Source organism: Poromitra crassiceps, assembly GCF_964638095.1.
Source record: "Poromitra crassiceps genome assembly, chromosome: 4".
Lineage (NCBI taxonomy): Eukaryota > Metazoa > Chordata > Actinopteri > Beryciformes > Melamphaidae > Poromitra > Poromitra crassiceps.
Genome location: NC_139626.1, coordinates 5287272 through 5303325, shown reverse-complemented (window position 1 = coordinate 5303325; position 16054 = coordinate 5287272). Strand labels below are relative to the sequence as shown.

At 44.4% G+C, this 16054-nt stretch overlaps 1 protein-coding gene across 1 annotated transcript in view; it reads right to left on the bottom strand.

The window, feature by feature from the left end:
• The window catches only part of LOC310775000 (uncharacterized protein), a gene marked incomplete at both ends in the record, with an annotated part of 44451 nt that extends 28933 nt beyond the window's left edge, over positions 1-15518 (bottom strand). The window contains one exon of the mRNA XM_083635078.1: positions 15331-15518. Within this exon, the coding sequence (XP_083491204.1) occupies positions 15331-15518 (188 nt within the window). The remainder of the gene's footprint in view (positions 1-15330) is intronic.
• Positions 15519-16054: the final 536 nt, after the last annotated feature.

The following is a 16054-nucleotide window of genomic DNA, read 5'->3' as shown; positions in this document are numbered from 1 at the left end:
CTTATGTATGTTTTTGTTTTGTTTTTTGTTTTCCTGTGTCTGAGCGTGTTTGTTTGCCCTTTAATTGTAAAAAATAAAAATATTTTTTTTTTTTATTAAATAAAAAATAAAATATTGGGGGGAAAAAATACTTTCCACTAACCGGTTAACCATCAGTTAAGTTTTTTTTTAAAGACGTGAAAAAATGTAATAGTGGCGTGCTTCACTCCAGCGCTCCATTCAGGGTTCAAACACTGCTTTCAGACGGCATACAGTATGTGATCATTATTTTAGAGTGTGTTATTTATAAGCTTGATATCGGTGGACCGATATATCGGTCGGGCTCTAGCACACACACACACACACACACACACACACACACACACACACACACACACACACACACACACACACACACACACACACACACACACACACACACACGAGGCCTGTTCTGTACATTTGTTGTTGATAAAGTGAACATTGTGCTGCTGTGGAGGGAGCAGGGGTCAAAGGCCACAATGATGCAACTGTTATTCTGAGGACACACACACACACACACACACACGCGCACACACACACACACACACACTTGCTTGTGTTGTTCTCGAGGGGGCAGCTTTCTACTTCCGCATGGTCACACCCCTAAAAAGTGTGAGTGTGTACTTTTTGCAGGAGTAGCAAAAAGTACAACTGGTCGAATGGCCACTTGAGGCAGGAGCGAGTCAATTCCCATTCACCCCCATATCTTCCATCAACATGTTTACAGCTTGGTTAAAAAAAATCACTTTAATGACTTTTGAAGCGTTTTCTGAAAATCTGTGTTTTTTTTTTAAACGCATTTACACTTGAAAAGTCATCAAAGTGCTCCTCATTTGTGAAGATGATCTCGCTGAACACAAACTTCCTGTTTCATAAACTTCTTCACCACAATCCTCATTTCATGCATTGAACTGAAGTCCCCGTGCAGACGTGCGGTACTCTATTCACCTTATGTAGCCCCGCCCACTTGACCCAGTCACCTTATGTAGCCCCGCCCACTTGACCCAGTCACCTTATGTAGCCCCCGCCCACTTGAGCCAGTCTATTCACCTTATGTAGCCCCGCCCACTTGAGCCAGTCTATTCACCTTATGTAGCCCCGCCCACTTGAGCCAGTCTATTCACCTTATGTAGCCCCGCCCACTTGAGCCAGTCTATTCACCTTATGTTCAGACCTTACAGTGGGCCAAATTCTTCCGGGTCCGTCTAACACTTCCGGCGGTCACGGCGCCAAATATGAAAGAACATCATGAAGAAGAGAGTCGTTTTTGTAGCGGACAGCGCAGGGTGTAAAACAAAGAACGTAGCCTACTACTTTGAGCTCGGTACACAGCAAGCAAGCGAGTATCCACTGTTAGCCAGGTCAGATAACGTTATCGTCGAAACTGACGAGCACTTTCTTGTAAAACATACCTGGACTCCAACAAAGAAAGTTTCAGATAGTTTTCTCTCCTCGGAGCGCGCGAGCCATTAACGTTAATAAAGACCCGCAGACGTTAACGTAATTCCCTGGAATGCGAGACTTAACGAGCCAGTTACATGGCGTTGCATTCTTAGACATTGCCGTTTGCTTTTATTTGGTATGTTACATACAATTGGCTAAATTATTAGTTAATTCAGAGTTAGATGATATTGGAGCAGCGCAGCCATTTTTTATTTTATTTTATTTTTAGCCGGAAGTCGGTAGGACGGCCACAGAACCGGGTCAAATGGGCGTGGCTACATAAGGTGAATAAGAGGCTGTGATTTACAGTGATTTGACAACTACTGAGGTGGTCTAGGACTCTCTCCCTCTCGCCCCCTCCCTCTCTCTCTCTCTCTCTGTCTCTCGCCCCCTCCCTCTCTCCCTCATCTCCTTTTCTTTCTCTCTCTCTCTCTCTCTCTCTCTCTCTCTCTCTCTCTCTCTCTCTCTCTCTCTCTCTCTCTCTCGTCTCATCCTCTCTCTCTCTCTCTCTCTCTCTCTGCAGATCACTATTCGAGGACAGAGTTATTCTTAGCAGAGGGCAGAGTAAACATAACCTCCACATCTCCTGATGATGCATCACTGGTCAGTGCAGAGATTGTAGAAAAACTGCATCTCCACTGATTTCAAAATGAGCGTGCAACTCGGAGGAAAAGGATCATTCCTGCCATCTATTATAAATGTCCAATGAAGGAACGTTTCATGACTGCAGGAAGGCTGAACTTCATATAGCTTCACAACATAACTCTCAAATTAAAGCTGCATTCAGCGATGTTTTGTGTTAAAATAAGTGTTAAATGACTCCATATTCTGACAGCAATCACTGAAATGGTGTGTTTGGTCAGTGACTTGGAACAAGTCACAACACAAGTCTCAAATTAAAATTCATAAACAGATGGGAAACGAAAACCAAGAGTCAAGTCTAATGTAGAACCGCACGTCAGGTCAGAACCAATCCAGAGTCCAGTATGAAATTTAACAACAAAACACACCCTTAAATGTTCTCCTTGAGGTTAAACATTTGAAGGAAAACATAAGCACAAGATTTAAAGGTGTTTTGTTGTGCCAGCCGATTCTATTTTATGGACACCTTAACGTGGACTCTAAGGAAAATCTTAACTTAAGGTGCTTTGTGCAACCGGCCCGAGGTCAAACTTCCCCACTTCCACTGTTCCAAACAGCCACCACGTGAAGAAGCTCAGCAATAAGAGAGGCTTGTCTGCTCTGCCTGCACGACTCACTAACAACAAGAGGAAAGAAAATAGAGATTTAAAGTCTCGCCATCGCGAGATAGTGAGTGAGCGAGCGAGTGAAAGAGAGAGAGAGAGAGGGAGAGAGGGAGAGAGAGAGAGAGAGAGGAGAGAGAGAGAGGGGAGAGAGAGAGATAGAGAGAGAGAGAAGAGAGAGAGTGAGAGAGAGAGGGAGAAGAGAGAGAGAGAGAGAGGGAGAGAGAGAGAGAGAGAGAGAGAGAGAGAGAGAGAGAGAGGGAGAGAGAGAGAGAGAGAGAGAGGAGAGAGAGGGAGAGAGAGAGAGGGAGAGAGAGAGAGAGGAGAGAGAGAGAGAGAGGGAGAGAGAGAGAGAGAGAGAGATGAGAGAAGAGAGAGAGGGAGAGAGAGAGAGAGAGGGAGAGAGAGAGAGAGGGAGAGAGCCAAGCCCTGGTTGAGAAGCCAAGGACATCAATTATCTATGGGATATCAGATAAACTTACAGAAAGAAAGAGGAGAGGACAGCAAACAAGTGGAGAGGCCATAAATAAGTGGAGGGCAGATAAAATGAGAGCTGGATGGAGAGAACACAAGAAGAGAGGGGGAAGAGGGCAATAAAAGGGGGAGGAGAGAGGAGAGAGCAGTAAACGAGAATAAGCAAATGACAATAGACCCTTTTCGCGGTGACCATTTTGTGTCTCAAAGGGAGGAGAAACACAGGTGTACCAAAACATTAATTAGGGTTTCCAACCTCCCATCCATTCAGGTGTTCCAGTGCTGGGGCCCTAATTAGTGAGTTGGTTGCACCTGTGTTTATCCTGCCTTATAGACACAAAATGGCAGCTGTGAAAAGGGTCTATATGACCCAACGATCATTACCATTAGCCTATCCTATAAAGGGTTTGAAGGGTGTCCAATCTAGGGCTGGACGATATTGCAATATTAATGCAATTTTATATTATATATTTTATATTATATTAATCGTCTAATATTATCGTCTTTCAGTGGAATCATATCGTGATGATGTGAAGACATTTTAATATTGTGACACATATTTCTGCTGTCTAAATTGAAGAGGACAAGCAAATTTTACTCAAAAACTCTCATACAATTTGGTATGGTAGGAATATTAGTTGAAAATGTCAGTATTGTTTGACATCACAGCTAACATTACCATTCGGTTCAATGAGATGAACATTAATTTGATTAATTTGCATACATAACCAAATTGTGACTATATTGATAGAGAAACATCATGCTAATGATTTCACCCATATCGGCCTGCCCTAGTTCAATCTAATATCTTTCTATGAAAAGACGAGTGAAGGATATTAGGCCTGCAACAACAAATCGATAAAAATCTATTATTAGATTTGTTGGCAACGAATTGCATTATTGATGCGTTAGGTTGCGATTCGTTGTGTCACAGAAGTATATAACTATTAGTTTATATATACTACGTCATGATTTGCTGTGTCTGTTGCACAGCTGGCCACCTCCTGTGTCGCGGACTGACTACATCACGCGTTGTTTCCATGGAGACGAGTCCGGGAGCACCATGGCGGACGAATGCCAAGACAAAAACAAAACAAAAACACAGTTCATCTCGTTTAAACGTTATCTAATAGTCTGTTTGCTGCTTGTGATCCAGCTTGATGTGTGCGTGTGTAAGTAAAGTATGAGAAAGTGTTACTGCAGAAACAATCTAACTTCATAGTCCGTGGTGGTCTGTTGTTAAAAGTAGCAAATCCTGTTAACACGTTAACGATTGACGTTGTTCTTGATCATTTATAATTTTTCGTTATTGTTTAGACAGCTCTGGTCCATTCGAGCAGCACTTTTGTGCACTAATATTGTCAATTTGGGACAAAATTTTGTTTTTGAATAATATTATTGAAATAAAATCCACGCATTTGTTTGTATGCGATTCACCGATTAATCGAAGAAATAATCTACAGAATGATTAACCGATTATCAAAATAATTGTTAGTTGCTGCCCTAAAGGAGATAATGATAGAAAGACGGTAGAAGAAGAAGAAGAAGAGGAGAATCAGCAGCAGAGCCAGAGAGCAAGAAAGGGAGAGAGCAAAAGAGAAAGAGTCAGCAACAGAGAGAGAGAGAGAGAGAGAGAGAGAGAGAGAGAGAGAGAGAGAGCTTGGCCTATCATTGCTGTCTGCTCTTGTTAAAAGGATTCATCATTAGCCGAGGAGCTTAATGCTGATTCTGCTTTGACACAAAAAGTCATTAAAGCCAAACATCAGAGCTTAGTGCTGATAAACTAACAACTAATACAGCCAGAGTTACCCTAACCCTAACCCAGTGGTTCCCAAACTTAGGGTCGCGACCCTAAGTGGGGTTGCCTGGACACAATTTAACCACACACAATTTAATATTACTGAAGGTGATTAGGATGAGGATGATGCTGTTTGTTTAAAGTGACAATCTCTAAGATTTCAGTTTTGTTCTCTTGGGTGACACCTATGGCGGTGGGTGGTAATTGCAGGTGAGATCCAAACAGTGTAATGTCACATGTCACGAGAAGAAGAAGAAGAAAAGACGAAGAAGAACTGCAAATGCCCGAGGATGAACGCTTAGCGGAGGTAGGCCATTTTGCCTGTTTTTGCACGTTAAATGTAATGTTACCCATTTGACTAGCCTGTGTGTTACCCTAACGTTAGCAACATTAGCGAGTTAGCTATTCAACATTAACGACTGGTGAATTTGAACAGTATCTGTCAGTGCAATGGTAGATGTTCACGCTTGAGTGGAGAATATTTGCTTTTGTGAGAATAAACGGAGCAAATACGGCCTTCTGGTGGTGTTGTTAGATGACTGCTACTTCTGGGGTAACTAAATACTGTAACGTTATGAATCATGTATCGCAGATGATCGCTCATTCTCCGTCGTCTGGTCAGAGACACGGTTGGATAAAATGACGAGGTGTTATAAGTAAGGGATAATGTATTGTGAGCCGGTGATTACTGGCGAAATAATGACCGACAGGTGAATGATTGAGCCCGACGCGCAGCGGAGGGCTTAATCATTCACCTGAAGGTCATTATTTCCAGTAATCACCGGCTCACTATACATTATCCCGCTTAGAACACGGCCTACAACTAAATCATTCAATAATCTGACAAAAATAATTATTCAAATAGATTTTTTAATAGCGTTTTCAACGACAAAGCGGTTTCATTCGTAATTGGCACACAAGACACCACAGCTGCAACTGGTTGGCCTAATTAGTAGTGTTTGCTGACAAAAGGCTCTTATCAACTGATTAATCCAGGTGTGGCAGAGCAGCGGTCGGTTGTCGAGAAATAATGACCGGTGAATCTTGTTGATTGACCAATCAGAATCGAGTATTCAAGAGAGCCGTGTTCTAAATGAATATAAAGATGTTGATGTCGGACGAACGCGGGAGGGAGCTGACTGAAGCCCAGAGGATGTTCAGGTAGGCACAGATAAGAGGAAAAACAGCCTGCTAGCAGCCTTCAAATCTGAAAGCTTTAGGTTTATATTATGTTTATTGAAATGTGATATCTGTAACAATTTGGCACATACACCATGCATGCAGCATGTATTTTCGATATAATTTAAAACTTTAAGAATGGTTCCTTGTTTATTTATTCCTAGTGTCGGCTCCCAGACGTTTGTTTCCCCCTATCAAAAGTACAACGTGGTGTATCAGTGAAAAGGTTTGAACTTTTATTGTGTATTTAAGTGCTGCTTGGTGGATTAATCTACAGGTAGGTATATGCGAATATACCCTACGTTATTTAGATAAACTGACCTCATAACAGGAATCTACACTGTCTACTACTAATTTTAAAAGTTCATAAAGTGAGATATTAACATTTGTATTGTTTGGGCCAAAGAGACAAAACTCATCAAATGGGGGGTCTGTGTGTAGTCTGTGTCTGTGTCTTCTTGATTGATCTGTTATGTGCATTGTATGTTTGTGTTATTGTATGTCCTGTTTTTTAAGACCAGGGACCATGTTGGAAATAAGTGTCCGCACTTTCACATGTTCATCCCTTGCACTTTCCTGTCTTTTAATCCATAATAAAATCAATCAAAATCAATCAATCAATCATTCGGCTGCCAACATGGACTATACGAGGGATCAGCCGAGCAGCATTTTGGTAAACAAACCGCGTCACTGGGTGGCAATGGAACCCTATGGAGCCCAAGTGCCGCGAGGCTCGAGTGTCTGACTCTAGCCAGGTAACTCTGTTTACATTTTAAAAACTGCGACAGTTCACACAACTTTAACACGACATGCAAGTCATGCATATATTACACGTCAAACTCTTGAGCTACTTCTGCTCTCACTCAGAATGTCAAAATATAAGCGATGTGATGTATAGTTTTTGAGATATTAACGTTTGTTTGGCACAACTCATACTATTAGCTGCCGCGGGGTTCCGCATTTCTGGGTGGCAAGTGACGTCACGCTGATTTGTCCTATAGGGGTCCTTGACATGAAAAAGGTGGAGAATCAGTTAACCAGAGATAACTGATGCAGCATTTGCGTGTATATCCCTCATTTGTGTGCGTATGCCTTTAAGACCGCGAACCGTCTTAAAGGGATACACACACAAATGCTGCATCAGGTATCAATGGGAGAAGTGAACAATGGAACTGTAGGACTAAAGAATGGAACTAATGGAACTAAATAAGTGAAGATTGTCACAGGTTCCACTGTGTAATGTAGTCCTTTGGCCTTCAACCCCCCTCTCTCTCTTGCACGTGCACACACACACACACACACACACACACACACACACACACACACACACACACACACACCTCCCTATTTGGAGGTATATCACCCTCTCCTCAATCACAATTTTAAAATAAACTAAAGTAGGCGCCCTACATCCCATTCCTTTATGAAAAATAACTATACACAAAATACAAATCCTGTAGGAATAAGATGGTGGCTAGCCTATCTGTATTGCAGGTTGAGAGATAACAAAAAACTTAATTATTCTACATTCTTAGACTGTGTTCACATCTTGTAAATGAAGCGTTAATTGGGAAGTACAATGATTCACCACCTCAGGGACCCCTGGTGGTCCCTGGTGGTCCCCAGAGCCCATGTTGAGATGAGAACCACACAGGAGATTCAAAAACACCATCAAGTACTACAAGGTCACTAGTCCCTCCGCTGACACACATGGACTCATTTCCACTGTCCATTGCAATTCAGCAGTAGGCTATATGTTCTATTTAGGCTATATTTCATGCAAATATCCTTTTTATTCCGCGGTTTTCACTTCAAAACGTGAAGAAATCGCCCCGTATATTTCATAATAAGACCATGGCCTACAGTTAGCACTAGTATGTAGCCTAACATAAACAGTATATTTCTATATGGCAAATGCATGTTACCCAATCAATGAAAGAAACCTACCTGCCCGGTGTGAGCAGCATCGGACACAGGTCGAAAAATGCGGAAATGTGGAAGTTGAGAGCGGCATATATGACTTTAATACCGCTTTAACCCGGCTAATCTGAGCAGATATCACTTTAGTATCGCTTTAATGCGGCTAATCTGTGCAGGATTTGTGTTAAAAAAAAATGTCATCAAAAATCCAGCGAGTCGAGTCCATTGTGAAAGCGTGACCTTAGGAAAGACGTGTCGCTGTCTGTCCCGTAGGAAACAGCAGGGCTATATTGCTAAACACGCACATGCAGGTCTTTTTCTTGTCCGTTCATTTAAATGTCAGATTAAACCTCCTCGAGTCCAGAAATCTCTTTCAATCCACATGTTCACGAAGGAAGGCGAGCTGCCTGTCTGCTGCCTAGCGCTGTACTGCTGAATCATGTCCACGCACGCGCACAAACACACACACACACACACACACACACACACACACACACGCGCACACTGCGCTTGCCCGTGGCACAGCTGACACTGACGTCAGCTGCCCACTGTAAACATAAGGTAACCCTTTCCTCACCAGTCTGCCTTAACTGCTTTTCTTTGTCTGTCTGCCTGCCTGCCTGCCTGCCTGCGTGCGTGCGTGCGTGCGTGCGTGTGTGTGTGTGTGTGTGTGTGTGTGTGTGTGTGTGTGTGTGTGTGTGTGTGTGTGTCAGTGTGTGTGTGTGTGTGTGTGTGTGTGTGTGTGTGTGTGTGTGTGTGTGTGTGTGTGTGTGTGTGTGTGTCTGTCTGTCTGTCTCATGATTCCAGAGGTTAGGTTTAGTGCATAGCTCAACATGAGAGCAAATGAGCAATCGTTCATTTTGTGATGAAAGCACAACATTTTGCAATGTGTCTATAGGCCTACTACTAGATATACTGCCCCCTGGTGGTTTGGTTGAGGAAGCTAATGAGCGCAAGAAGAAAGCTATGTATGCTGATATGGCAGCAGATGCAGAGCAGCGAGGTTGGAGGACTCGAGTGTGGCCTGTAGAAGTTGGCTGCCGTGGTTTTGTAGCAAAGTCCGTTGTTGCTCTACTAACTGATCAGAGTTGGGAATTCGGGGACGGAGCTTGAAACTCACCTGAGCAACATGTCTCACGCAGCAGAACGAGCAAGTGAATGGCTGTGGGGAGGAAACAGCTTGCTAAGGTAAGGCCTTGTGACCAGTTGATTGTAGATGGTGAGGTCAAATGGAGTTGTGCGGTGGTAGTGTAACCCGTTGTTGTATGCTCACGCAATAACCATTAATCAATATAAAGAACGAGACTGAGAGAGTGGTATCAACAATAGAGGGTATGCATGTGATGTCACAGAGGCAGAAGTCACTGTGGGGTCATGCCCACTGAGTCACAGCAAGACTGAGCTTGAATACAGTAATCAGCCTAGATAACTGACACCTGCTGCTCAGGGAGGAACTTGACACTCAATTTGACACTCATTCCCGATTGAGGGGGCGTGTTCCAGTGGGTGTGCATACCCTCTATAGACCAAATCACCGTGACGTCACCATGTAAACAAATTTACTTCCGGGTACCACTTGGGGAAGGCGGCAGGTTTAAATGTGCGTGTTGTCAAATAAATGCTGTCAAACCCTCTCGTTGTTTTCGGCGAGAAAGAGCCTGGTACAGACAGAGCTACCGACGCCACGTTAATTTAATTTAGCGTCAAGTCTACTCTGGTCTGGTCCAACAGGTAAATAAGCTAGTCTGGTCTCCACTAACGTTAGTGAAAGTGTTGTTATGAATGATATTAAACAACAACACAACACGGACGAACCATTTTTGTCTTCTTTGTCTGTTTTTGTCTTCAACACGTCAGTTTGTGCCGTTCACCGCCATTATAATGTGTGGACCCAGGGGTACCCGGAAGTAAATGTAAACATCCCGCTGATTTGGTCTATAGCTTAACTTTTACCTTTCTTCTTCTTCTCTGCTTTTACAGCATCATGTCATGCAGTACTACACCGTAAGGTAAACAGTGCCCTCTAGCGAGATGGAGTGATATAACACACTACTGAAGACATTGGCCCAATAGACCCTTTTCACAGCCACCATTTTGTGTCTAAAAGGCAGGAAGTTTCACAGGTGCACCAAAACCTTAATTAGGGTGTCCAACTTCCAGTCCATTTAGGTGTTCCAGTGCTGGGGCCCTAATTAGTGAGTTGGTTGCACCTGCGTTTCCCCTGCCTTTTAGACACAAAATGGCAGCTGTGAAAAGGGCTAATTCCAATTCCTATTTTAACCCTCAATCTTAATTTTCAAGGTCAACCCTCAATCTCACTAACCCTTAAAAACAAGTGTTAAGGGCTGTCTTGAGACTTTAAAATGGGACACCCCTTAAAGGCAGATACGTCTTCAGACTGTAGGGGGCAGCAATACGCCAAAGCTCCGTCCAGTATATACTTTTTACTGTTTGATACATGTTAAGTTTTAAGTGCCTTTTTTTAAACATATTTTGTCAAGTTTTTCACTTTTGTCTAATAAATCTTTTTCATAAAATCTATTACTGTTTTTTTCCCCTATATCATGCATATGTTTCAACTACCTACATGGGGAAATATGATTACATTATAAATTACATGTATACTCACAATCTGAACTCTTTACTATTTTATTTAATAGTTTATAAAAAGTTATTACAATTGTTACAAAAAGAAATGACATGAACAATACAAAAACGGAGAGGTAGTGCAGATCAGTGCAAAACAATGGAGAACAATAAAAAAAATTAGAGGTACCGTAGTTCAGAACAGTGCAAAACAGCAGAGAACAGCAGCTAAAGTGACATTACAGTTTGTCAACCATTTTTTCAAAAAGGCAGAGGAAGCGCTCCGTCTTCGCCTCGCTCTCCTCGTGGCGCCTCTGCTCCCTCTCACTCTCCTTCTTCAAAAAATCCACTACAGGATTTTTCTTCATTTTTTTCTTTGGTGAAGGGGTTGGGGGACTGGCGGAGGTAGTGGTTGAGGGACCGTTGGTTGAGGTGGAAGGACCATCATCGCAGGTGGATGGACCATCTGCAGCGGTAGTTGGTGAGGTGGAGGGACCACCAACACACATCGCCTGAAAAAAATAACCAGGTGACATGGTCAGGAGTCACATACAGTATATATTACAAAAAAACATGAAATGTCTGAAATGTGATTGTTGCTAGTCTCGAAACTGACCTCTAGAACAGCCGTAGGGTCTCCTTCTGGGGTGAAGGACGCCACCAGCAGAGGAGGGTCGATTGATGGCCTCCCACCCAGAACCTCATGCATCTCTTGGTAATACTTCCAGGTGGATGCAGTCTCCTCGCCTCCGTCCGCTTCAGTTCCTCCCTCACTCCCTCACTCACTCACTCACTCACTCTCGCACGCACGCACGCACGCACGCGCGCGCGCGCACACACACACACACACACACACACACACACACACACACACACACACACACACACACACACACACACACACACACACACACACACACACACACACACACACACACACACACACACACACACACACACACCTATTTGCGTGTGTCTGCCTCTCTGCCATTTAGTTCACTGTGGATGATGTGGTCAATGTCTCCATCTAGTGGACACACAGAAGAGTGGTTTGTCGGCCTCAGACCTGGATTCTGGCCTCAGGTTAGACCCAAATCACAGAAATGATCAAGTGCTTCATGCACGATGCCCATGCAGGCGGTTGCATCCGGATGCCGTAGCCTACCACAATGGAAATTAGACCAGAATAATATGTTTTATAATAAACATTGAAAAGAGTCAGTCACACAATTATTCTACCCTTTATCTAGAGCAAGGCATTACAAGGCATAAAAGATGACTTTAGTGTTATAAATAGATATGTAATTCCCTCCATGGATTTTCGGCCACAGCCCACTGCAGCCCCTGAACCAACGCAAACTTCAACCATGTTCAGTGCGTGTTCGGAGGTTAGGAAAGATCGTCTCTGGATCAAATTAAAAATAAAAAGTTGTCAGAAAAATACTCAGTAAAGTGCAGATACATGAAAATTCTACTCAACTACAGCAATGAAGTGTGTACTTAGTTACTTCCCATTCCTGCTGGCCTCTGAAGAGTGATCAGTTGTGTAATGGTGATGCCACATACAACACCTCCTACCTGGTTTCCTTGGATCCGTCTCCAGGTCAGTGGGACACCTAAACAGCTCTTTCATAACCCACGCTCCCTCCATCTGTTTCTAGGCCACTTGGAACAGGAGGTGTCGGCTGGCCAGCTTTTCTGACATGCACTTAATGGAGTAGCCTAGTGGGCGAGAGCCATCATTATTCTCTGTCACAAATAAATGGTTCTTTGCTGCCCATTCACTTTCAGAACAGCTTTCTTATAATACTGAATATTACTTGCAGCAGGGCCTAAAATTCACAAATTCACCAAAATATACAACTGAGATATGACGAATCTCCTACTCTCTCTCCATCTCTTCCTTGCATAGCCTTGTTTTCCCTGTCCACACTGCAACATGTCCACACTGCTACAGTATGTCCACACTGCAACATGTCCACACTGCAACATGTCCACACTGCTACAGTATGTCCACACTGCAACATGTCCACACTGCAACATGTCCACACTGCAGCATGTCCACACTGCAACATGTCCACACTGCAGCATGTCCACACTGCAACATGTCCACACTGCAGCATGTCCACACTGCAGCATGTCCACACTGCAACATGTCCACACTGCAGCATGTGCACACTGAAACATGTCCACACTGCGACATGTCCACACTGCAGCATGTCCAGACTGCAGCATGTCCAGACTGCAGCATGTCCAGACTGCAGCATGTCCAGACTGCAACATGTGCGCACTGCAACATGTCCACACTGCAACATGTGCACACTGCAATATGTCCACACTGCAACATGTCCAGACTGCAACATGTCCAGACTGCAACATGTCCAGACTGCAACATGTCCACACTGCAACATGTCCACAATGCGGCATGTCCAGACTGCGACATGTCCACACTGCAATATGTCCACACTGCAACATGTCCAGACTGCAACATGTCCACACTGCAACATGTCCACACTGCAACATGTCCACACTGCAACATGTCCAGACTGCAACATGTCCACACTGCAATATGTCCACACTGCAACATGTCCACAATGCAACATGTCCAGACTGCAACATGTCCACACTGCAACATGTCCACACTGCAACATGTCCAGACTGCAACATGTCCAGACTGCAACATGTCCACACTGCAATATGTCCACACTGCAACATGTCCAGACTGCAACATGTCCACACTGCAATATGTCCACACTGCAACATGTCCACAATGCAACATGTCCAGACTGCAACATGTCCACACTGCAACATGTCCACACTGCAACATGTCCACAATGCAACATGTCCAGACTGCAACATGTCCACACTGCAATATGTCCACAATGCAACATGTCCACAATGCAACATGTCCACAATGCAACATGTCCACAATGCGAGAGAGCGAGAGAGAGAGAGAGAGAGAGAGAGAGAGAGAGAGAGAGAGAGAGAGAGAGAGAGAAATGCAGTCACGACATACAGAAAATAGGTCAATCCAATTCAGGTCTCACAGCTGTGTGTGTGTGTGTGTGTGTGTGTGTGTGTGTGTGTGTGTGTGTGTGTGTGTGTGTGTGTGTGTGTGCATGCATGCATGTGTGTGTGTGTGTGTGTGTGTGTATTTTAACATCACCACTCGCTAAGTTTATGAAGGCCACGGTTGCCTGGATACATGTTCATCTTCTCCCAGCGTGTTTTGTAATTGGACACACACACACACACACGCACACACACACACACACACACACACACACACGCACACACACACACACACACACACACGCTTGATTGCTTTGGGTTGTCCATCGAGATCTGATGACGACGTCCACTTCTTAACTCATTCACCGCCAGTTTAGGACTGCCAATATTTAGCACAGGCCAAAGATTTTCATAATTGTTGGTCATCTTTCAAGACCCACAGTAAATTATCTATTAGCACCAGAGTGATTTGCAATACCTCAAAATGAAGATGTACGTCTCTGGGTTCACCAGGGAAAAAAAAGTGAGCTTTTAGCATGTTCTGTACTCTACTTATAGCCATTTATATACACCCTGTTTTCCCCCAAAATGTCTCTCTGAGAAAAGAAATTGCAGAAAATGGCATTTATGTATTTATGCACACAATCTCATGCAGAACTCGCTCTCAATTCTTTTATTTTGAACTGTATTGACATCAGACATGTAAATATTATTCGTTAGGACACAAATGACAAAAAAAATATATATATATATATATATATACACATGAAGTGCTTTTTTTTTACATTCAACAATACAGTTTACTCGGTGTGAGTGAGTGTGCAGACAGACAGACAGACAGACAGACACACCGACAGACAGACAGACAGACAGACAGACAGACAGACAGACAGACAGACAGACAGACACACACACACACACACACACACACACACACACGATCCCCCTTTTAGATTTCTAACCCCACATATGATAAGCAATAACCACGCCCTGTGGCGCTGGGATTGGCCAGGAGCAACACTGGAGGGCACGCAGCCCAGCGATTACATGAACCAACTGAATAGCTCTTGAGAAAGGACAGCGGGCTGCTCTGACTCCCGCTTCTGCCTTGTGCCTTGCTGTTGTGTGTTTATTTTGCACCCTTCCTCGTCCATGTCTCCCTGTCATATCCCCTGCTATCTGATCGTTCCCGTTTTCCCCTCGGCTATTCAACACGTCCTCACCGCCCTCGCAAACTGATCGATCATTTCCTCATTCCTCCGATGATCAAACACATCTCTTGATTACTTTCTCCCGGCTGGCACAGAGGAAGGCGACTCCAGCTCGTGCAGCGCGCCGAGGCACGTTTCAATGGCGTTTCTCCTGTCTGCACAAGGAAGCGTTACCAGTTTTCTGCTTTTCCTCCTGCTCAATTTCAAAACAACAGCTGCGGTATGTGTTTGTTCACGTGTTGTCTTAGATGATAGGGACCTGATACCATGTGACAGGCTGGGGAAGTGTTTAAACTACGCCCTGCAGTAATAAAAACAAAAACACGTCAAACACGTCATTGGCGGGGAGGGCTATTTCTGATAACACGTCAAAGACGTCATTGGCGGTGAATGAGTTAACGGTGGGTTCTTTGGTGGCTGAACAGTCCTATCCTGGACGCACAGGCTCTGTTGCAGGTGGGGCATGATGTGGTGGTGGTGGTCCATGGCTGCTTTCCTCAAGGCATTCTTTATTTGGTCCTTATAGCGCTTCTTTGGCCCTCCAGCTGAGCATAAGCCATGGTGTAGTTTGGCCCTCCAGCTGAGTGTAAGCCATGGTGTAGTTTGGCCCTTCAGCTGAGCGTAAGCCATGGTGTAGTTTAGCCCTCCAGCTGAGCGTAAGCCATGGTGTAGTTTGGCCCTCCAGCTGAGCCTAAGCCATGGTGTAGTTTAGCCCTCCAGCTGAGCATAAGCCATGGTGTAGTTTGGCCCTCCAGCTGAGCCTAAGCCATGGTGTAGTTTAGCCCTCCAGCTGAGCATAAGCCATGGTGTAGTTTGGCCCTCCAGCTGAGCCTAAGCCATGGTGTAGTTTAGCCCTCCAGCTGAGCGTAAGCCATGGTGTAGTTTGGCCCTCCAGCTGAGCCTAAGCCATGGTGTAGTTTAGCCCTCCAGCTGAGCATAAGCCATGGTGTAGTTTGGCCCTCCAGCTGAGCCTAAGCCATGGTGTAGTTTAGCCCTCCAGCTGAGCGTAAGCCATGGTGTAGTTTGGCCCTCTAGCTGAGCGTAAGCCATGGTGTAGTTTGGCCCTCCAGCTGAGCGTAAGCCATGGTGTAGTTTGGCCCTCCAGCTGAGCGTAAGCCATGGTGTAGTTTGGCCCTCCAGCTGAGCGTAAGCCATGGTGTAGTTTG